The 15,741-nt window shown below is 42.6% G+C and overlaps 1 protein-coding gene across 1 annotated transcript in view; it reads left to right on the top strand.

Annotated features, from left to right (window-relative positions):
- Positions 1 to 15,741, top strand: part of LOC126150688 (dehydrogenase/reductase SDR family member 11-like) — a 97,334-nt gene that overhangs the window by 8,340 nt on the left and 73,253 nt on the right. Inside the window, exons 2-3 of the mRNA XM_049915892.1 lie at positions 5,359 to 5,521; positions 11,332 to 11,461. Coding sequence (XP_049771849.1) covers positions 5,359 to 5,521; positions 11,332 to 11,461 — 293 coding nt within the window. The remainder of the gene's footprint in view (positions 1 to 5,358; positions 5,522 to 11,331; positions 11,462 to 15,741) is intronic.

Below are 15,741 nucleotides of genomic sequence, written 5' to 3'. Positions count from 1 at the left end.
GCAAATACACACACCAAGATATCCTCCCCACACATCCTCCCTTCCAAACGCACCTGTCCCCCTCAACATTCACGCAGACGAGACGCTATTAGTCGCTATGTACCTTTGTTCTCACACTTCCGCTGCTATGAAAGCCTGTAGCAGATGGAACAAAGACATTAAGACATTCGGGAAGAAGTAGGCAGAGTGTGTTGAGTACCACACTATTCCCTTGTTTGATATGAACGAAGTACTGGATACCTGATAAACCCGCAACTGTGGATGTCTTGGAAATACCCCCTCACTCCATAATATCGATTGAATAATTAATTAAACCGATACTCTTCGTGGCTCTACCCTTCATTCGAACCCTGTGAAACCCTACATTTCAGCAGGATAATGCACGACCGCATGTTGCAGGTTCTGTACGGGCCTCTCTGGATACAGAAAATGTTCGACTGCTGCCCAGGCCAGCACATTCTCCAGAACTCTCACCAACTGAAAACGTCTGGTCAATGGTGGCCGTGCAACTGCCTCGTCACAATACGCCAGTCACTATTCTTGATGAACTGTGATATCCTGTTGTAACTGCATTGGCAGCTGTAGCTGTACTGTTTGACTCAATGCCCAGGCGTATCAAGACCGTTATTAGGGCCAGAGGTGGTTGTTCTGGGTACTGATTTCTCAGGATCTACGCACCCAAATTGCGTGAAAATGTAATGACATGTCAGTTCTAGTATAATACATTTGTCCAATGAATACCCGTTTATCATCTGCATTTCTTCTTGGTGTAGTAATTTTAATGGCCAGTAGTATATTCAGCAATTACGTCAAGAGCCCCTGCATGATGTGAAAACAAGAGTGACCTGTGAAATTACTACAACTTGAATTACTGAGTCGGTCATTTCCCTCCAAACTGAAACATCTTAATCGGTACAGTTTACGTGATCAGTATACTGTAACCTTTGTCGAGAACTCTCTACTATTGAGAAGACCTACGGCTGTATCATGCAAAACAGTGCGAGAGCATGGAGAGCAATTGAGTCAGAGACAGTAGTAAGAGATACGGTATTTGTTCCTTAGCAAGAGTGTAACAAAATTTAATTTGCACCGATTTCAAAATGTAGTCTTACTATTTAACCAAAGCAGGGCATCGTCGTCTTTTTATTACCTACACAGAGATCTATAGTAAGTCTGAACGTCAGCCACAACTCGTCTATGATTTTGGAATTTGGAGTAAATGTTCTATTGCGTCTTGCAGGTAGAACTGTCTATCAGTTCCAATATTTGCGAATGATCCCCTTGATTTCTTTATAAATGTTTTCTCTTGGTGACCAACATCGCTAACCATGTTCGCCAATCACTATCTCTTCGTCGGCGAATTCAAGAACTTCTACTTTTCTTGCTGTCAGCAGGGCTAAAGTGTTTCTCTCACGTGATTGTTCTGAAACTCGTTTTTCGGAGCAGTTATCTGATGACGGATTTAATATTACTTTACAAGATTGTTTGTTCTTACTGTCGATAATGTAAGTGAAAATTTCCTGGTTTGTACTAGCTGCATGAAAGTAGCCCCTTTCTGCTAATGTATAATTGAGCTACATCCGTGTAATTCAATTTATGCTATGTTGAATGACTTTACGACCGGCGCTTCTAATTCTGGCATCATATGCAAGCATGCAGTTATCAGGCTAACTGGACCACCGTTAATTACTTTCGTCTGTGTGTACTAGCAGTTACGTTTTATTTGAATTTCGCCTAACCTAATAATTTTTCTCGCCCAACCACGAGAAGAGTTTCTGTCCCAACTTTGCGATGTATATTCCCTTTACTGTTGAACACCGTGTCTAGTGTTATGTGAGAGTTATTTGAAGCTCTCGCTCCGGCAGATGGCAACTAACACTTCAAGAACCTCACGTCCCATATTTGATATTACATCGGTTTCAGTTATTGGGTTTTCAGATTACGATTTTTTATCTGGAGATCTTGGGGAATTTCGAGTCACACTCAAGAAAATGTGTTCCACATGCCCTCTCTTCCCTCTTGGCCGCTTCTGGTCTTTGGTGGACACTGGGGTAACTGTACTAGTCTCTGTAGCTTGTGGATTCTTCAGGTAATCCCTGCACCGAACTGACGAAATTTCTGCTTTAGACAGTCCACTTGGCTCTAGTTCATAGCAACATGCTCGGGCTTTACATAGTCTTTTACTGTACGTTCGTAGTATACATATATCCAATATGAATATACCCTGAACTGGGGTAATTTGATGTCAAGCAATAGATATCCCAGTTCGCGTTTGTTATTCAGTACAAGATAATGAAGTTAGCAAAGCGGCGATATATACAAGCGACTTGAGACTCAACCGTGTCCAAATGATACTGCTTTTGGAAAGCCTGGCAAATAGTTGTTCACAGGTGGCTCGACGACATGAGGCATCCTTGCAGAAGCTGTGTACTTTGCAAAGATAAATATGAGCCGCTTCTGTCTGCGACCCACAGAAAAATCCGGGCTAACACCTATGTTACCTCCTTTCTCACAGATCATACAATATGAAACAAGTTGGCAGACTCTTGATATGTACCGATTCCATGAATACTTTCTTGCCCGTTGCGATGGCTGCTTGGAGAAAAATCTGCGAACTATATAGCGCAGGTCGTCCTAAGATATCTTGCTACATCGCAAGAACTCCTTAAATCCAAGTTTCGTTGAATAACGCGCTGCTCAGATTGCCCGACAGGAGCAACAACTGGTACACACTTTAATATTCCTTCCTCACCATGACAATTACCGACTGCATTTAGCTGAGACAACTGCAGAATGGTTGACGTTATGTTGCGACATCAGCTTTAAAGAAACTGGGTACCGAAGTATCTAACAGCACATATCACACTACCCCTGCTTCCCCACGATTCTAGTCTGAAGGGGAAGAAGATTTTCACCATTAATAAGTTAAGAGCACCGACTTGGAATCCAGTAAAATAGATATAGTTAAAATCCTACCCAAATTGTGATTACTGTTCAGATGAAGAGGTGGTCCCATACACTGACGGAAATCTCAAAACCAAGAAGGAGTTTTGCGACGTAAACGAAAGATGGAAATCGTGTGTCTTCGTATGAAAGATGATGTCGATTCAGATTTCGCCCCTGTCGCTTAAGATTTGCGCTAGTAGATCCACTGTGACAACGCAAAATGGATTGGCTTCAAATACACGCTGTAACGGTCGTAATGGTTAGTTACCTTTGAGATTCGACGTGGTGAGTTGATGTCAGTCAAGGTTGCCTCTACAGGGACAAAGACGCCATTATCAACACCTCACTGAGTTTAAACGAGGTCCTGTAATAGGACTACGAGGAGCTGGAGGTTCTATCTGCAATCCTGCAGAAGGACTTGCAGGGATATAAGCACAGTACATGACTGTCGGGAGCAGAGGTCACGAGAATGTACTGTCGCAAGAAGACTTTACTCCGGACGGCCACGTGGCATTTCCGAGAGGGAAGACCATCTGTTTCGGCGTCTGGCTCCGAGACATCGCTCTGCATCTGCAGCAGCCATTTGAGCAGCAGTTGGCACCACGATGACACAACAAACCGTTACAATTGGGTTGCCTCAAGGACAGCACCGAGCCAGAAATTCTGTAGCGTGAATTCCACTGACCCCAAACTACCGCCGTTTGCGACTTCAGTGGTAATAAGCGAGAGCTCGTTGGAGGGCTGAGTATAGGTCTGTTGTGTTTTCTGATGAAAGTTGGTTCTGCCTTGGTGTGTTGGTAAGAAGAAGGCCAGTTGAGGGCCTTCAGCCATCTGCATGCTAGACACACTGGACCTATACTTGGAGTTATGGTGTGGGGTGATATTTGGTACGGCAACAGGAGCCCTCTCGTGAATAGCCCACACATCCTGGCTGCAAATTTGTACGTCAGTCTGGTGGTTCGACTTGTTGTGCCGATATTCATGAATAACAGACCAGTGGTTGTTTCCAACAGGATAATGCTCTCCCACATACCGCTGTTGTACTATTCGTGGTCTGCAAAGAGTCGACACGTCGCCTTGTGCTACTCGATCAGAAAATCTGTCTCCAGTCGAGCACATATGGAACGTCATCGAACAACAACTCCAGAGTCATCCACCAACAGGATTAACCGTCCCTGTATTGACCGACCAAGTGCAATAAGCATGGGACTCCTTCCCACAAACTGACCTCCGGCACCTTTGCAACACAATGGATGCGCGTTTGCATGCTTGCATTCGACAGTCTAGTGGTTACACGGGTTATTAATGTACAAAAATTTCACATTTACAATGACTGATCTCGCGCTTAACCTATGACCTCGTAATGTTAATCACTTAAATATGTTAACTAGGCAAATGTATTCCGTAAATTTCATTACTCTACATTAATCATTTTTTGACATTGCGATTTTTCTCGTCAGTGTAGTTGTAAGCAGTAGGGATAGATAGATTGGAGTAACTAGTTTTCATTGTTCGACAGAACAGGTGGTAGTGTCATGAAATTTAGTCCATATTTATTAGCGGTTTCCCTCAGTGAAGAACCCACTATTACTTCCGTTGCTACTTCGCTCTATGTCTGTTTTTGTGTTATGTCTGTATCTGTCTTCCTTTTATAATGCTTTCACAATCAAAAGAACAAAATCATGAACTGCACGTGATACTGATATGTTGCTGTGTTGTTATATTTTGTAATAACATTGTGAATAGATTCCTGAAAGTGAGTCGTTATGTTGTGACATCAACTTCAGAGTACCTGGGGCCGAAGTATTTAACAGCGCATACCACATCACCGTTGCTACCCCACAATTCTAGTCTAAAGCTGAAGATTTTCGTCAACAATAGATTAAAAGCAGGCCACGTGGCTTCCATTAGAACGGCACACCTGACATAGTCGATATCCTATCTGAATTGTGGTTATTGTTCAGTTGAAGAGCTGGTCTTTTAGTTTCTGGTACACTAAGTACAACAGCGAACAGAACACCAACTGAAGTCCTAAAAATTGGTTATTTCTCATACCGATTTGCTTTAAGTTCTTTGAATAATTCTGAAAATGTAAGTTTTTGGTTGTTACCTGCTTCGTGCTTTAATTCGATTAGTCAGTGGTAAAAGCTTAACATTGAATGAATATGTTAAGTTTCTTTACACATACGATCAAGGTAAGTGAGGCTACCTATCTTCACGAATTCCGAGGTTCTGGGGGGAGGCACAAAAATATTATCATCCTTGGTGGCAACAGCTTCTTTGTTTATGGAATTACGACACTCACTTGTGTAGGATTGAAGTTTGTTAAATGGAAAACTTGATCTATCTCCTAATAATCTTTCTTCTTCTCTCCCTTGCAGATTCGACAAATGTGTCGTTTATTTGTTGCAGGCTCCAGAACTGAAGGACGCTCCGGGTACGCTCTATCCGTTGCAATGTGACGTCAGCTGCGAGGAGAATGTTCTACGCGCCTTCAAATGGATCAGAGAGAATTTAGGAGGGGTCGATGTTCTTATCAACAGCGCCGGCGTTTGCAGAGAAAACCTTCCAACAAGTAAGTGAGCTACAGTTCGTCTCCATTCAAGTAAGAACCTTGAGACGTCATGAAGTTGCAAAGAATCTGGGAAGAGATTTATAGTTTATATGGACATGTGGTAAATTACTCACAGAACCGGTGCTGTAAAGGTTCTTGTACGCTTACTGTTTCTCCCTGGCCACGCCTGGATGTATTGTTTATCTCGTGTGATATGTTTGAGACCCAGAGGAAGTATTCTATTATAAACCAACTAACAGTTACCAAGAATCTTGTCAAATTAATACAAATAATTGAGGTTTTTAAAGTAATATCACAATGCATAATGACATTTGCACTATACGTAAAAGTACAAGTGGTGCTCTAAGAACATGTCAACCGTGCAATACAGTGATGGCCCGATTAGAAAGGCGCCCGTAGTGACCGTGCGGTTTGAGGCGTCATGTCACGAAGTGCGCGCCCCCTCCCGCCGGAAGTTCGAGTCCTCCCTCGGGTATGGGTGCGTGTGTTGTTCTTAGTATAAGTTAGTTTAAGTAGTGTGTAAGTCTAGGGACCGACGACCTAATCAATTTGGTTCCTTAGGAATTCACACACACCGATTACAAACAACTGATGAAATAAACGGGCGGCAGGGCTGCGCCCGGTCGTCTAGCAGCATAACTGTGGGCCAATCCCACAACAGGACTTGAATTAAAGTTCAACAATCGTCAAATAAAGGACATTAAAATGCGTGCATCTCCACTGCAACAGTAAACTCCAGACCTACCTCGAGGCAAACATTGGACAGAAGTACATATAATGTTGGTGTCCAAAGTCTATTAGCCACACTAGTTGGTACACAATCATGTTAAATCTTCCTTTTACTTACAATAAGGCGGGGCGTAAGGCAAACGACAACACTTTGGTGTCATAAGACATTGTTATTCTGCTCCCATATAGACAAGGAAAGGAGAAGCTGACCAAACGCAATTGTCGTGTAAAAACCGTGCAAACTGTAATGCTTCACTGATTGGCTACAAGGCTGTTAGACACAAATCAAGTACTTAATAAGCTACTGGGCCCCTAAAACAAAATATACTACCGGGCCCCTATTAAAATCATAATGACAATTAAACCCATAATTTCTTAAAGAAATCGAGAAACTCTCTGCTCGGTTTTCCCAAAGGCTTTCATCACACTCCCACAAGGATCTTACAATAACAGACTCACTGACAAAATTACTTTCTCAAAATGACCAAAGCCATGATACCAAAAGAATGGCAATAAACTGCTCAGCCTGAGGTTGAAATGGGAGATCCAAAGAAGTGTGTGTGACCTGCCAAAACCTAGGCCTCGGGCGATGACGGGAAAGCCGCCGAAGCAGAAGGAAGATGGCTCAGATGGTTCAAATGGCTCCGAGCACTGTGGGACTTAACATCTTAGGTCATCAGTCCCCTAGAGCTTAGAACTACTTAAACCTAACTAACCTAAGCACATCACACACAGCCATGCCCGAGGCAGGATTCGAACCTGCGACCGTAGCAGTCACGCGGTTCCGGACTGAAGCGCCTAGAACCGCACGGCCACCACGGCCGGCTGCAGAAGGAAGACGCGTCCCTGCATCGGACCAGAAGAACAGCACCGCGTCAACCGCTGCCTATACAAAACTGTCAAGATATACCAAACGACAAACAGCAGACAAGTTTGACAGATATTAATATACACAGTAGTATTTAAACTGACGTTTAAAATTATTTCCAAGGAAACCAACTATTAAAACTTTAGTATAGCAGCACCCCGCTCATAAATATTGCAAGTCAACCTTCCTACAAATAACAAGGAACAATGTAAAAAGTCATTTAAAAGAAAAATTACATAATAATTGAAACAAGACAAAAAAAGTCAAACTTACACCTTTACTGGGACGTCTTGGTGACTAAAAGACACTGTAATTTGCTACGCACCAAATGGCAGATGGTCGGCCATAAGGTCTACAACAAACAAAAATCACACTCAGTAGTATCAAATACTCAATGATAACAGTGATTTCAGGTACCAGATTACCATTGAAAAATACAAGCTTGGCGCTTAAAGAAACCTCCAGACTGTCACACACAGGACCAGTAGGTGTCACTGAAAGGCATAAAAGAACCGGATTCCTGGTCAGTTAGCACCGGAGGAAAATTAACAGTCTTTAAGTAGAGTAGTTACTGAATAGTCTTCGTACTTGATTTCACATAAATGCGAAGGAGTCCAATAGCTTCAGGACTCCAAGTAGGCGCTGGATAATACTGCCCTCCTGCTCGTAGCTGCTAAGAAGAGGTTCAGTACATCTCGGTGTATTCAGCCCACCGCAACTAACTGATGCATTTCGCGACGAGTGCCGCTCTTTGCCCTCTCAGCTCACCGGTAGCAACAGTAAATGCTGCAGGAAAAGGCGGGCACCCGTGGACTAACGGTCAAAGGTTTCAACTCTCTGCAACCGTCAGTACGCCGGGTAATCAGACACACCCGTCCAGATCCGTCTTCCATACACCACTCCTTACTTCACAGCTCCAGAGATAACACACAACCAAGCAAAGATGATACGACGAGGGCCAGAATCGATGGAACGCGCGCAGAAATGGCGCCAGTACGATCGCGCTTGCGCACCTTCACAGAAGCCTCTACTACTCATTTTTGTTGTACAAATTGCGTGTAGCATAAGAAGTAAAGCTGTCACACAATTTTCGATAAAGCATTGTTCAGTTAACTAAGTCTGATACGCTCAGTCAGTGAAAGAGGAAAAGAGGCAGCAGGTACGACAAAGAAAAGAATCATACGCTACTCTGGGAAAATGCCGAAAGCAAACCAGCCGTCTACGACGTTGCAACATGGCAGATGAGGCAGTTCCATGATGAAATAGCAAAGACAGTGTGTGGTGGTAAGCCATATCATGTGCCCAGCTATAGACCATGTAGCCAAAGAAAACAAATAGTATTAGGCGTTCACAGGCGGGCAGATAAGGCAGTGCCATATTGAAATGGCAAACACACTGCGAGATAAACCAGTTGTTGAGACTAGAGATAGGACACGTAGCTGTTGTTCACAGCTCACGGAATTTGAACGAAAAATAAACAGGAGGAATCTCTTAGCAGACACACACACACACACACACACACACACACAAACGAGGGAGGCCTAATTTCGTCCTATATACGTATAAGCAGGAACTACCTCGAACTGGGACACAGGCTGACAATTGCAGTTAATGTAGTGCTGCGGTATGAGGGGGATACCAACGTATTACAGTTTCCGAATCTGTGGAATTAGTTTCAGATAAAGCCCACTTGCTAGTCTGCTTTGTTCTGAACTGAAGTAATATCCGTACAACGACAGTTACGATCATTCCATTATACAGCTGATGTTTGCCCATAATCGCATCTGCGAATACATTTCATGTTACTGAGGGCTGTCGTCCGTTGATTAACAGCAGAAGTAGCGGCGCAAGATTGAGCTGACCTGACTGGGGTTTGAGTGAGGCTCCAAGATGTGTGCTGTACAGGCCTAGACAGTTATCCTGGTAGGCGACACAGATTAATATAGCGTTGCTATAGCCAGAATGCACTGCCTTTCGGTAGCATTATCTCTGATCTCAGATACTTATTACTTTCCTCCATGCCTTACCAACAATTGGTAAAATCTTATTAAGTAAATATCACGTATTTTACACACACTTATGAGCCAAAACATATTGATCAATTGTCTGTCGGTCCACATTTGGAAAACAATACAGCGGCGACTCTGCGTGCAGTGGATTCTAGAAGCTCGTGATAGGTTTTCAGCTGTTTTCCCCGGTCAAATATTATTTTTAAGTATACCTGACGAAAATTTTAATTCCAAATGGTTACTGTGTGATTGGAAATCTTCACAAGTGAAGAAGAATCCTTTTTATTAATAATTCGTGGCAAAAATTTGTTTCCTGTTGTCGCCAATTCAAAATGGCTGAAAGCACTATGGGACTTAACATCTCAGGTCATCAGTCTCCTAGACTTAGAAGTACTTAAACCTAACTAACCTAAGGACGTCACACACATCCATGCCCGATGCAGAATTCGAACCTGCGGCTGTAGCAGCCGCGTGGTTCTGGACTGAATCACTTAGAGCCGCTCGACCACAGAGGACAGCTCTTGCCAATTAAGAACTTCCGAGCCGTCATTCAGCTTCGAATTTTGGAGCATGGATTATCCGGAAGACCAGCGAGTGATCACAAAGTCCCATTAGCAGCTACCGCGTGTCCGTATATTCTTAGATTTATGTGGTAACATGACAGAGGACAACTTTGAGGTTGTGTGACTGTTCTAAATTATTTATTCCGGAGTGTCTGGGTTCGCCATCGTTCACACAACACAGTATGGCGGAGAATTTCGCATCTTACATGTAAGAGAATCAAATTGCTGGCATGATGTCAGTAAACGTACGTCGAGCAGAATTCTTACGTATATCTGTCTCACAACGTGTGACAGAAACCTTCTGTTTAATGAACCCCCTAAAACGCATTGCTGAGAGCTTTCTAAAAACATGGTCTGCGTTCCATAAGCATTGCGCAGCGTGGAAGAAAATTTCTACTATCAGAAAGTGTGAACCTATTGGATTGAGACTGATAAAGAGAAGTTTGCAAGTATTGGAAGCCAATAAAGATATGGTTGGATCCCATCTACTGGCGGTGACGAATCGTGAATATACAGAGTTGTCAGAAACAGTGTAAATGCTGTTGCAGGGTAAGTTGTGCTGAGAAATAATTCGATACGTTGCACCGTGTCCGAATAAAAGACAATGGAATTCAGTTCGTTGCGACTTGAGTGCGTAAATTGAAGAGACCCGCCAGAGGCAGCGTCGCCAAACGTGTTTGTTTGTTTCCGGAATACCGAGCAAGAAAGCGACACAATAATTGGACATAGGACGGCAGTAAGGATCGAACCAGAGCTGAAGGCTGAGCAGTCTCGAAAGTCGGCATCCATGTTATAACGACTGATACTAATTGCATCTGGAGGGCAGCTTCAATTTGGGTGCTCAAGGACCTTCAGTGTTTACTATTTCGGAAACGGTGCAACGTATCGAGTTCTTTTCCTAACAAGTATTTCTCACCTCAGCCTACTCTGCTACACCCTCAAAAGCTTTTCAGATTGTTTCCGACCACCCTGTATATAATCCAAAATGAAAAAGGTCCGGGTAGAAGCGACGTATCTCCTTCAGAATACTAAACAAATGTAAGAGGCAGCTAGCGGCAAAAAAACCATTAGTTCTATTTTTGTAATGATAAGGACGCGTTTCTTGATTTTCTGTAATACCGCTGTTCATAAATAGCGAGAGACACTTTCATCTTTCACAAGCATACAGGCGTCATTACCACGAAGAGATTACACAGGAACACGGAAGCGATCCAAATTCACAATGGTAATGCAAAACCGCACGAATCTTTGGTAACTAATCTGACCTCTTCTTAGACTGGATCATGATCCCTTACGCATCGCACAGTCGAGATGTGACACCCTCCGACTTTTACAGGTTGGACCCCGTGGAAGACAGTCTTCAGCGTCTGAAATTGATGATACTGGTGACATAAATTGGCCGTGAAGAGGTAGATACAACACTATGCACTCGACTTCTTGCGACAAGGATTACAGAATAAGCTTAAACGACGATGCTCTGTCACCACATTTAAAATTTATCTGAGTAGCTTCATTGTATACAGGATCAGTAACTTTAATAGCATAAGCATTTCGAACGATGTGTCAGTTGACACGGTTCCAGTACAGTCCTCGTCCTTCGCTTTATTGCTGACTGATGATGGCGGCATGGTGTGTTCCCAGCTGGACAGACAGCCGAGTGGCGGCACACACTGGACGTCAACGTCCTGGGGCTGTCCGTCTGCACGAGGGAGGCCGTCCAGAGCATGCTCGACAGGGGGGTCGACGACGGCTTCGTCATCCACATATGCAGGTACACCTCAAAGCGTCTATAGCGATACATTTTCGTCTTGTGAGGCTGTATAGAGGTATTCTCAAAAACACAGCCATTCAGCATTTAGCTTCCGATAAACGTCGACATCAAGTACCGCGTGAGAATCATTGTCTCTGGTACCTCAAAACCGCCTTATGCTTGAATTCTGCTCTGACACCTGCCATAGCTCTGACATGAAGATCATTTCATGAGATACCTTAGGGAGGAAGTAATAAGTTTCTTGACAGTTCTTGGATTACAGTACTCCTCTTCGTCATATACAAGATATATGTTGCAATGTACAATCAGATCGATTCAGAATTCTCCAGTGCCCAACTGTCTATTGTGATTCTCAACGAATAATCCTCATAGATTACTTGGGAAAATGTACAACCGAACCTGAACCCTGTTATGCTTCATTCCTGGATCGTTTGAGACTTGTGTTGGCTGAAGAAAAACTTAGGCTGGCACACAAAAGAAGTGCTCTTTCACTAGTATAATGTTCCATCCCACACATCAACGATAATTGCGTGAAATGGGCCTTTAACTGCTTCCTCATTCGCCTCGTACACCAAGCTCAGCTCCAAGTTACTTTTTCCTGTTCCCTAAATTGAAATTTTGGCTTGCTGGGAAGGAATTTTCAACAAATGAAAAAGTGACAGCCGCAGTCAATGCGTATTTCGCAGAGTCTGACAGAACCTCTTACTATTGATGGGATGACAAAGCTGGAAGATCTCTGGACCAAGTGCGTGTCCCTCATAGGAGACAACGTCGAGAAAAGGTGAGTTGTTTACCGAGCAAACTTTTTCCCTTTATTTTTTACTACACTTAGTAAACCAATTTCGTATTACCACACAGCTTGAAATATATTGTTGCATTACGCCTGATTTGGAGTTAGCTGTTAGGTTGCAGATATTTGTAATCTTGTACTCTGTGTTTCGATTTTTTGTTGTTGAGAGCAATCATAACTATTTCGGTTTTTCACGTTCACCAAATTCTCAGAGCAGAAAAATGAACATCTTTAAATATACTTTTTTCAGGATATGTAGATTATCTACCCAGCCATAAAACTAGAAATGATTTTTCGTGATGTACAAATTGAATCTTGGTTTGAAAAACCACAAGCAATGTTATCTCGTAAACACACTCTTGCAAATTTTCGTACAGGGGTATACACTGGACCTGACGGGATAACAATTCGATTCTACACAGAGTACGCGAAAGAACTTGCCCCCCTTCTAACAGCCGTGTACTGCAAGTCTCTAGAGGAACGGAAGGTTCCAAATGATTGGAAAAGAGCACAGGTAGTCCCAGTCTTCAAAAAGGGTCGTCGAGCAGATGCGCAAAACTATAGACCTATGTCTCTGACGTCGATCTGTTGTAGAATTTTAGAACATGTTTTTTGCTCGAGTATCATGTCGTTAGTATTGTAACAAGGCCGGTGCCATTCCAAAGTACCATTATCCATGATGGCGGCCTTGACGTCAGAGTCATTATGAACTGTTTTGATAACACCGCCACCATTCCAAAGCATCGTTAGTCGACAACAACAAGGTCGCACGCAGTGTATCCGGCACGTGTTGACTCTCTAGTCTTTATTACCGCCACCAGAGTAATCTGTCATCAAGTCAGCTGATGGTTTTGTGGGGTGGTGGAAATGGCTGTATCCAATACAATCCCTTAATTGAGTCACATGTTCGACTTCTACCAATAGGATTCAACTATCCTATGACCTCATTGTAGGACATATATAGGTTAAGTTCCGGGACCTCAGTCTTGGTCACTCAGTCAGCGGGAGACTAAGAAGAACAATCATGAAGCACCAGTCGACCTCCAGTGCAGTCACTCAGAACAGGATCAAACGGAAAAGTAAGTATCATATTTCACATTATTCTATCTCGTTCATTATCCTTATTATTCAATGTTTTCACTTATTCGCTAATATCTAATCAATCATCTTCTTTTTTCAACAGAGTCAAACGCAACCATGCTTAGCTCCGCAGACACGTCCGAACCTGCATCATCATTAGCTTCGTTAACCATCTCATCCAGACCTACACCAGCGACAGCCAACTCATTTGATCCAGTAGCGACCACGTGGGATCCTGTAGCTCACATGTTGGAGCAGGACAAGGAGTTGCTGCTCTCCATCCCACTCAGCAACTTGTGTGATGAAGACGCTCGATCTGCTCACCACACAACGAATTCAACCACTGGTGGTGTTAAAGATCAACTAAATGGTGGTCAGTACTGGATGCCTACATATAACTCATCACAATCGAACACTCCCGTGATAGTGCAACCACCGAGTTTAGATACTGTAAATAAAAAGAATACGTCTAGTGCGGCTATGCTATTCACCACGACATATAATTTAACCTCCAGTGGTTCCAAACGTGTGAACATTGCTATAGACGTCCATCATGTCTGGGGGATCCAAGCTATAATGGAGATTGAAAATATTTCCAAAAGTGTTAAAGTCCCGATTTCCGAGTTCGACTGGGCCGGGATCTGTCATGCAAAGCGCTACATCAATCAACAAATGACCACCGAATATGATCCAACTCATCCCCCACCAGAAATTCGTCTTGCCGATGTCACACTTTCCATTATTACTGTATATGATGACTGCGCCTTATGCATTAAATCAGGTGTCGACAGCGTCTATCTAAGGCATCCATCAGTTATCAAATTATTCAACCTAGACTCCTCTATACGGTTTGCTCTCGAGAGACTGAATCGTTGGGTTCCTAGCATAGAGGCAGCATATAGTGATGTTAAAAACTCTCTACGTGTTAATAATATACATATTGACGATTTTGAGCAGCATCTTTGTTCGCATATGGCCATTAAAACTACAGACATCCAATTGAAATGCGTGTGTCAAAAACCAGAGTACTCAGAGTCACCTATCGGATTGCGTGAGATACGTGCAGAATTTATTGCCAACCAAAGAGAATTATTTGGTATATATTGTACAGGTTCTAAGAAGAAACGTGCAGATTATGATAACACCTCAGAAATAGTACATCCAATGTATGATTTTTAAATAAATAATTTATATTTAATCTTATCTCCTGTTTCTCTTTTATTTCAGACCACCACTCCTATTATAATCAAATTGATCCAATAATTTTTTAATTCTACTCAAATTATGACCATCTTACTCTTCATACATGTGTTCCTCGTGTAGGCAGTTAATTGATCGAACTATACTGGCTACACACAAATATTATTATTATCCTCTCAGTTATATTTTCTATATATGTCAAGTACTTGTTTGTACATGGCTCATTTACTATCATGGCTGGCTGGGTGAAGCACCCTCACCACAAGGACTTTGTTGTCGGTGACTGGTCATGTGAAGATTCAAGTGAAGAGCAGAAGAAGAACAAGAAAAACGGAATTCTCCTTCCCGATAATATAAGAGCAATTATTGTAGGCCCATCCAACTGCGGCAAGACTAATGTCCTCATGACTCTGCTAACTCATGTGCAAGGTGTCCGATTTGAACATGTCTGTCTATTCTCAAAAACACTCTTTCAACCCAAGTATCAGCTATTGCATGAGATATTTCGAGGTGTAGATGGCGTTACATACACAACATTCAGTGAAACCTCTGATATCCCCCCACCTGAAGAAACAAAACCAAACACAGTATTCATATTTGACGATGTTGCAGTAGAAAACCAAGACCAAATTCGCAAATATTTCTCTTTCGGTCGCCATATGGGTGCTGACGTATTTTATCTAAGTCAAACATATTCCAGAATCCCCAAACAACTTGTTAGGGATAACGCAAATCTCATTAAAGCCTTCAACCAAGACAATCTTAATTTAAGACACATTTACCAAGCACATGTGGGGACGGATATGTCGTTCAATGATTTCTTAAAGATATGTGCAGACTGTTGGAACCATTCACAGTATGGGTTTCTCGTTATTGATAAAACAAGAAAACTGTATGGTGGTAGATACAGACGAAACTTTCAAGAATTTTTGCATATATAACAAGGTAATAGACGTTAACACATCAGTCTACGTCATACCATGGACAAATTCGCGCGTATGTCCACCTCTCAACCTGAGATGATTGGTGTACACAGACAGAACATTCGCTTGTACATGGATGCGAAAATTCAAGCTATGGCTCTTAAAGTTGCAAGTATGCGCAGGGAACTAGAGACCTATTACCAAACCCTTCTGAGAATGGTGAATCAGTTAAATGAGCTAGTTAATCAAATCAGTAAGAAAGTAACCGACTTAACTGAAAAGGTCGA

Source organism: Schistocerca cancellata, chromosome 2 (assembly GCF_023864275.1).
Source record: "Schistocerca cancellata isolate TAMUIC-IGC-003103 chromosome 2, iqSchCanc2.1, whole genome shotgun sequence".
NCBI lineage: Eukaryota > Metazoa > Arthropoda > Insecta > Orthoptera > Acrididae > Schistocerca > Schistocerca cancellata.
This window is presented reverse-complemented; position numbering and strand designations above follow the sequence as displayed.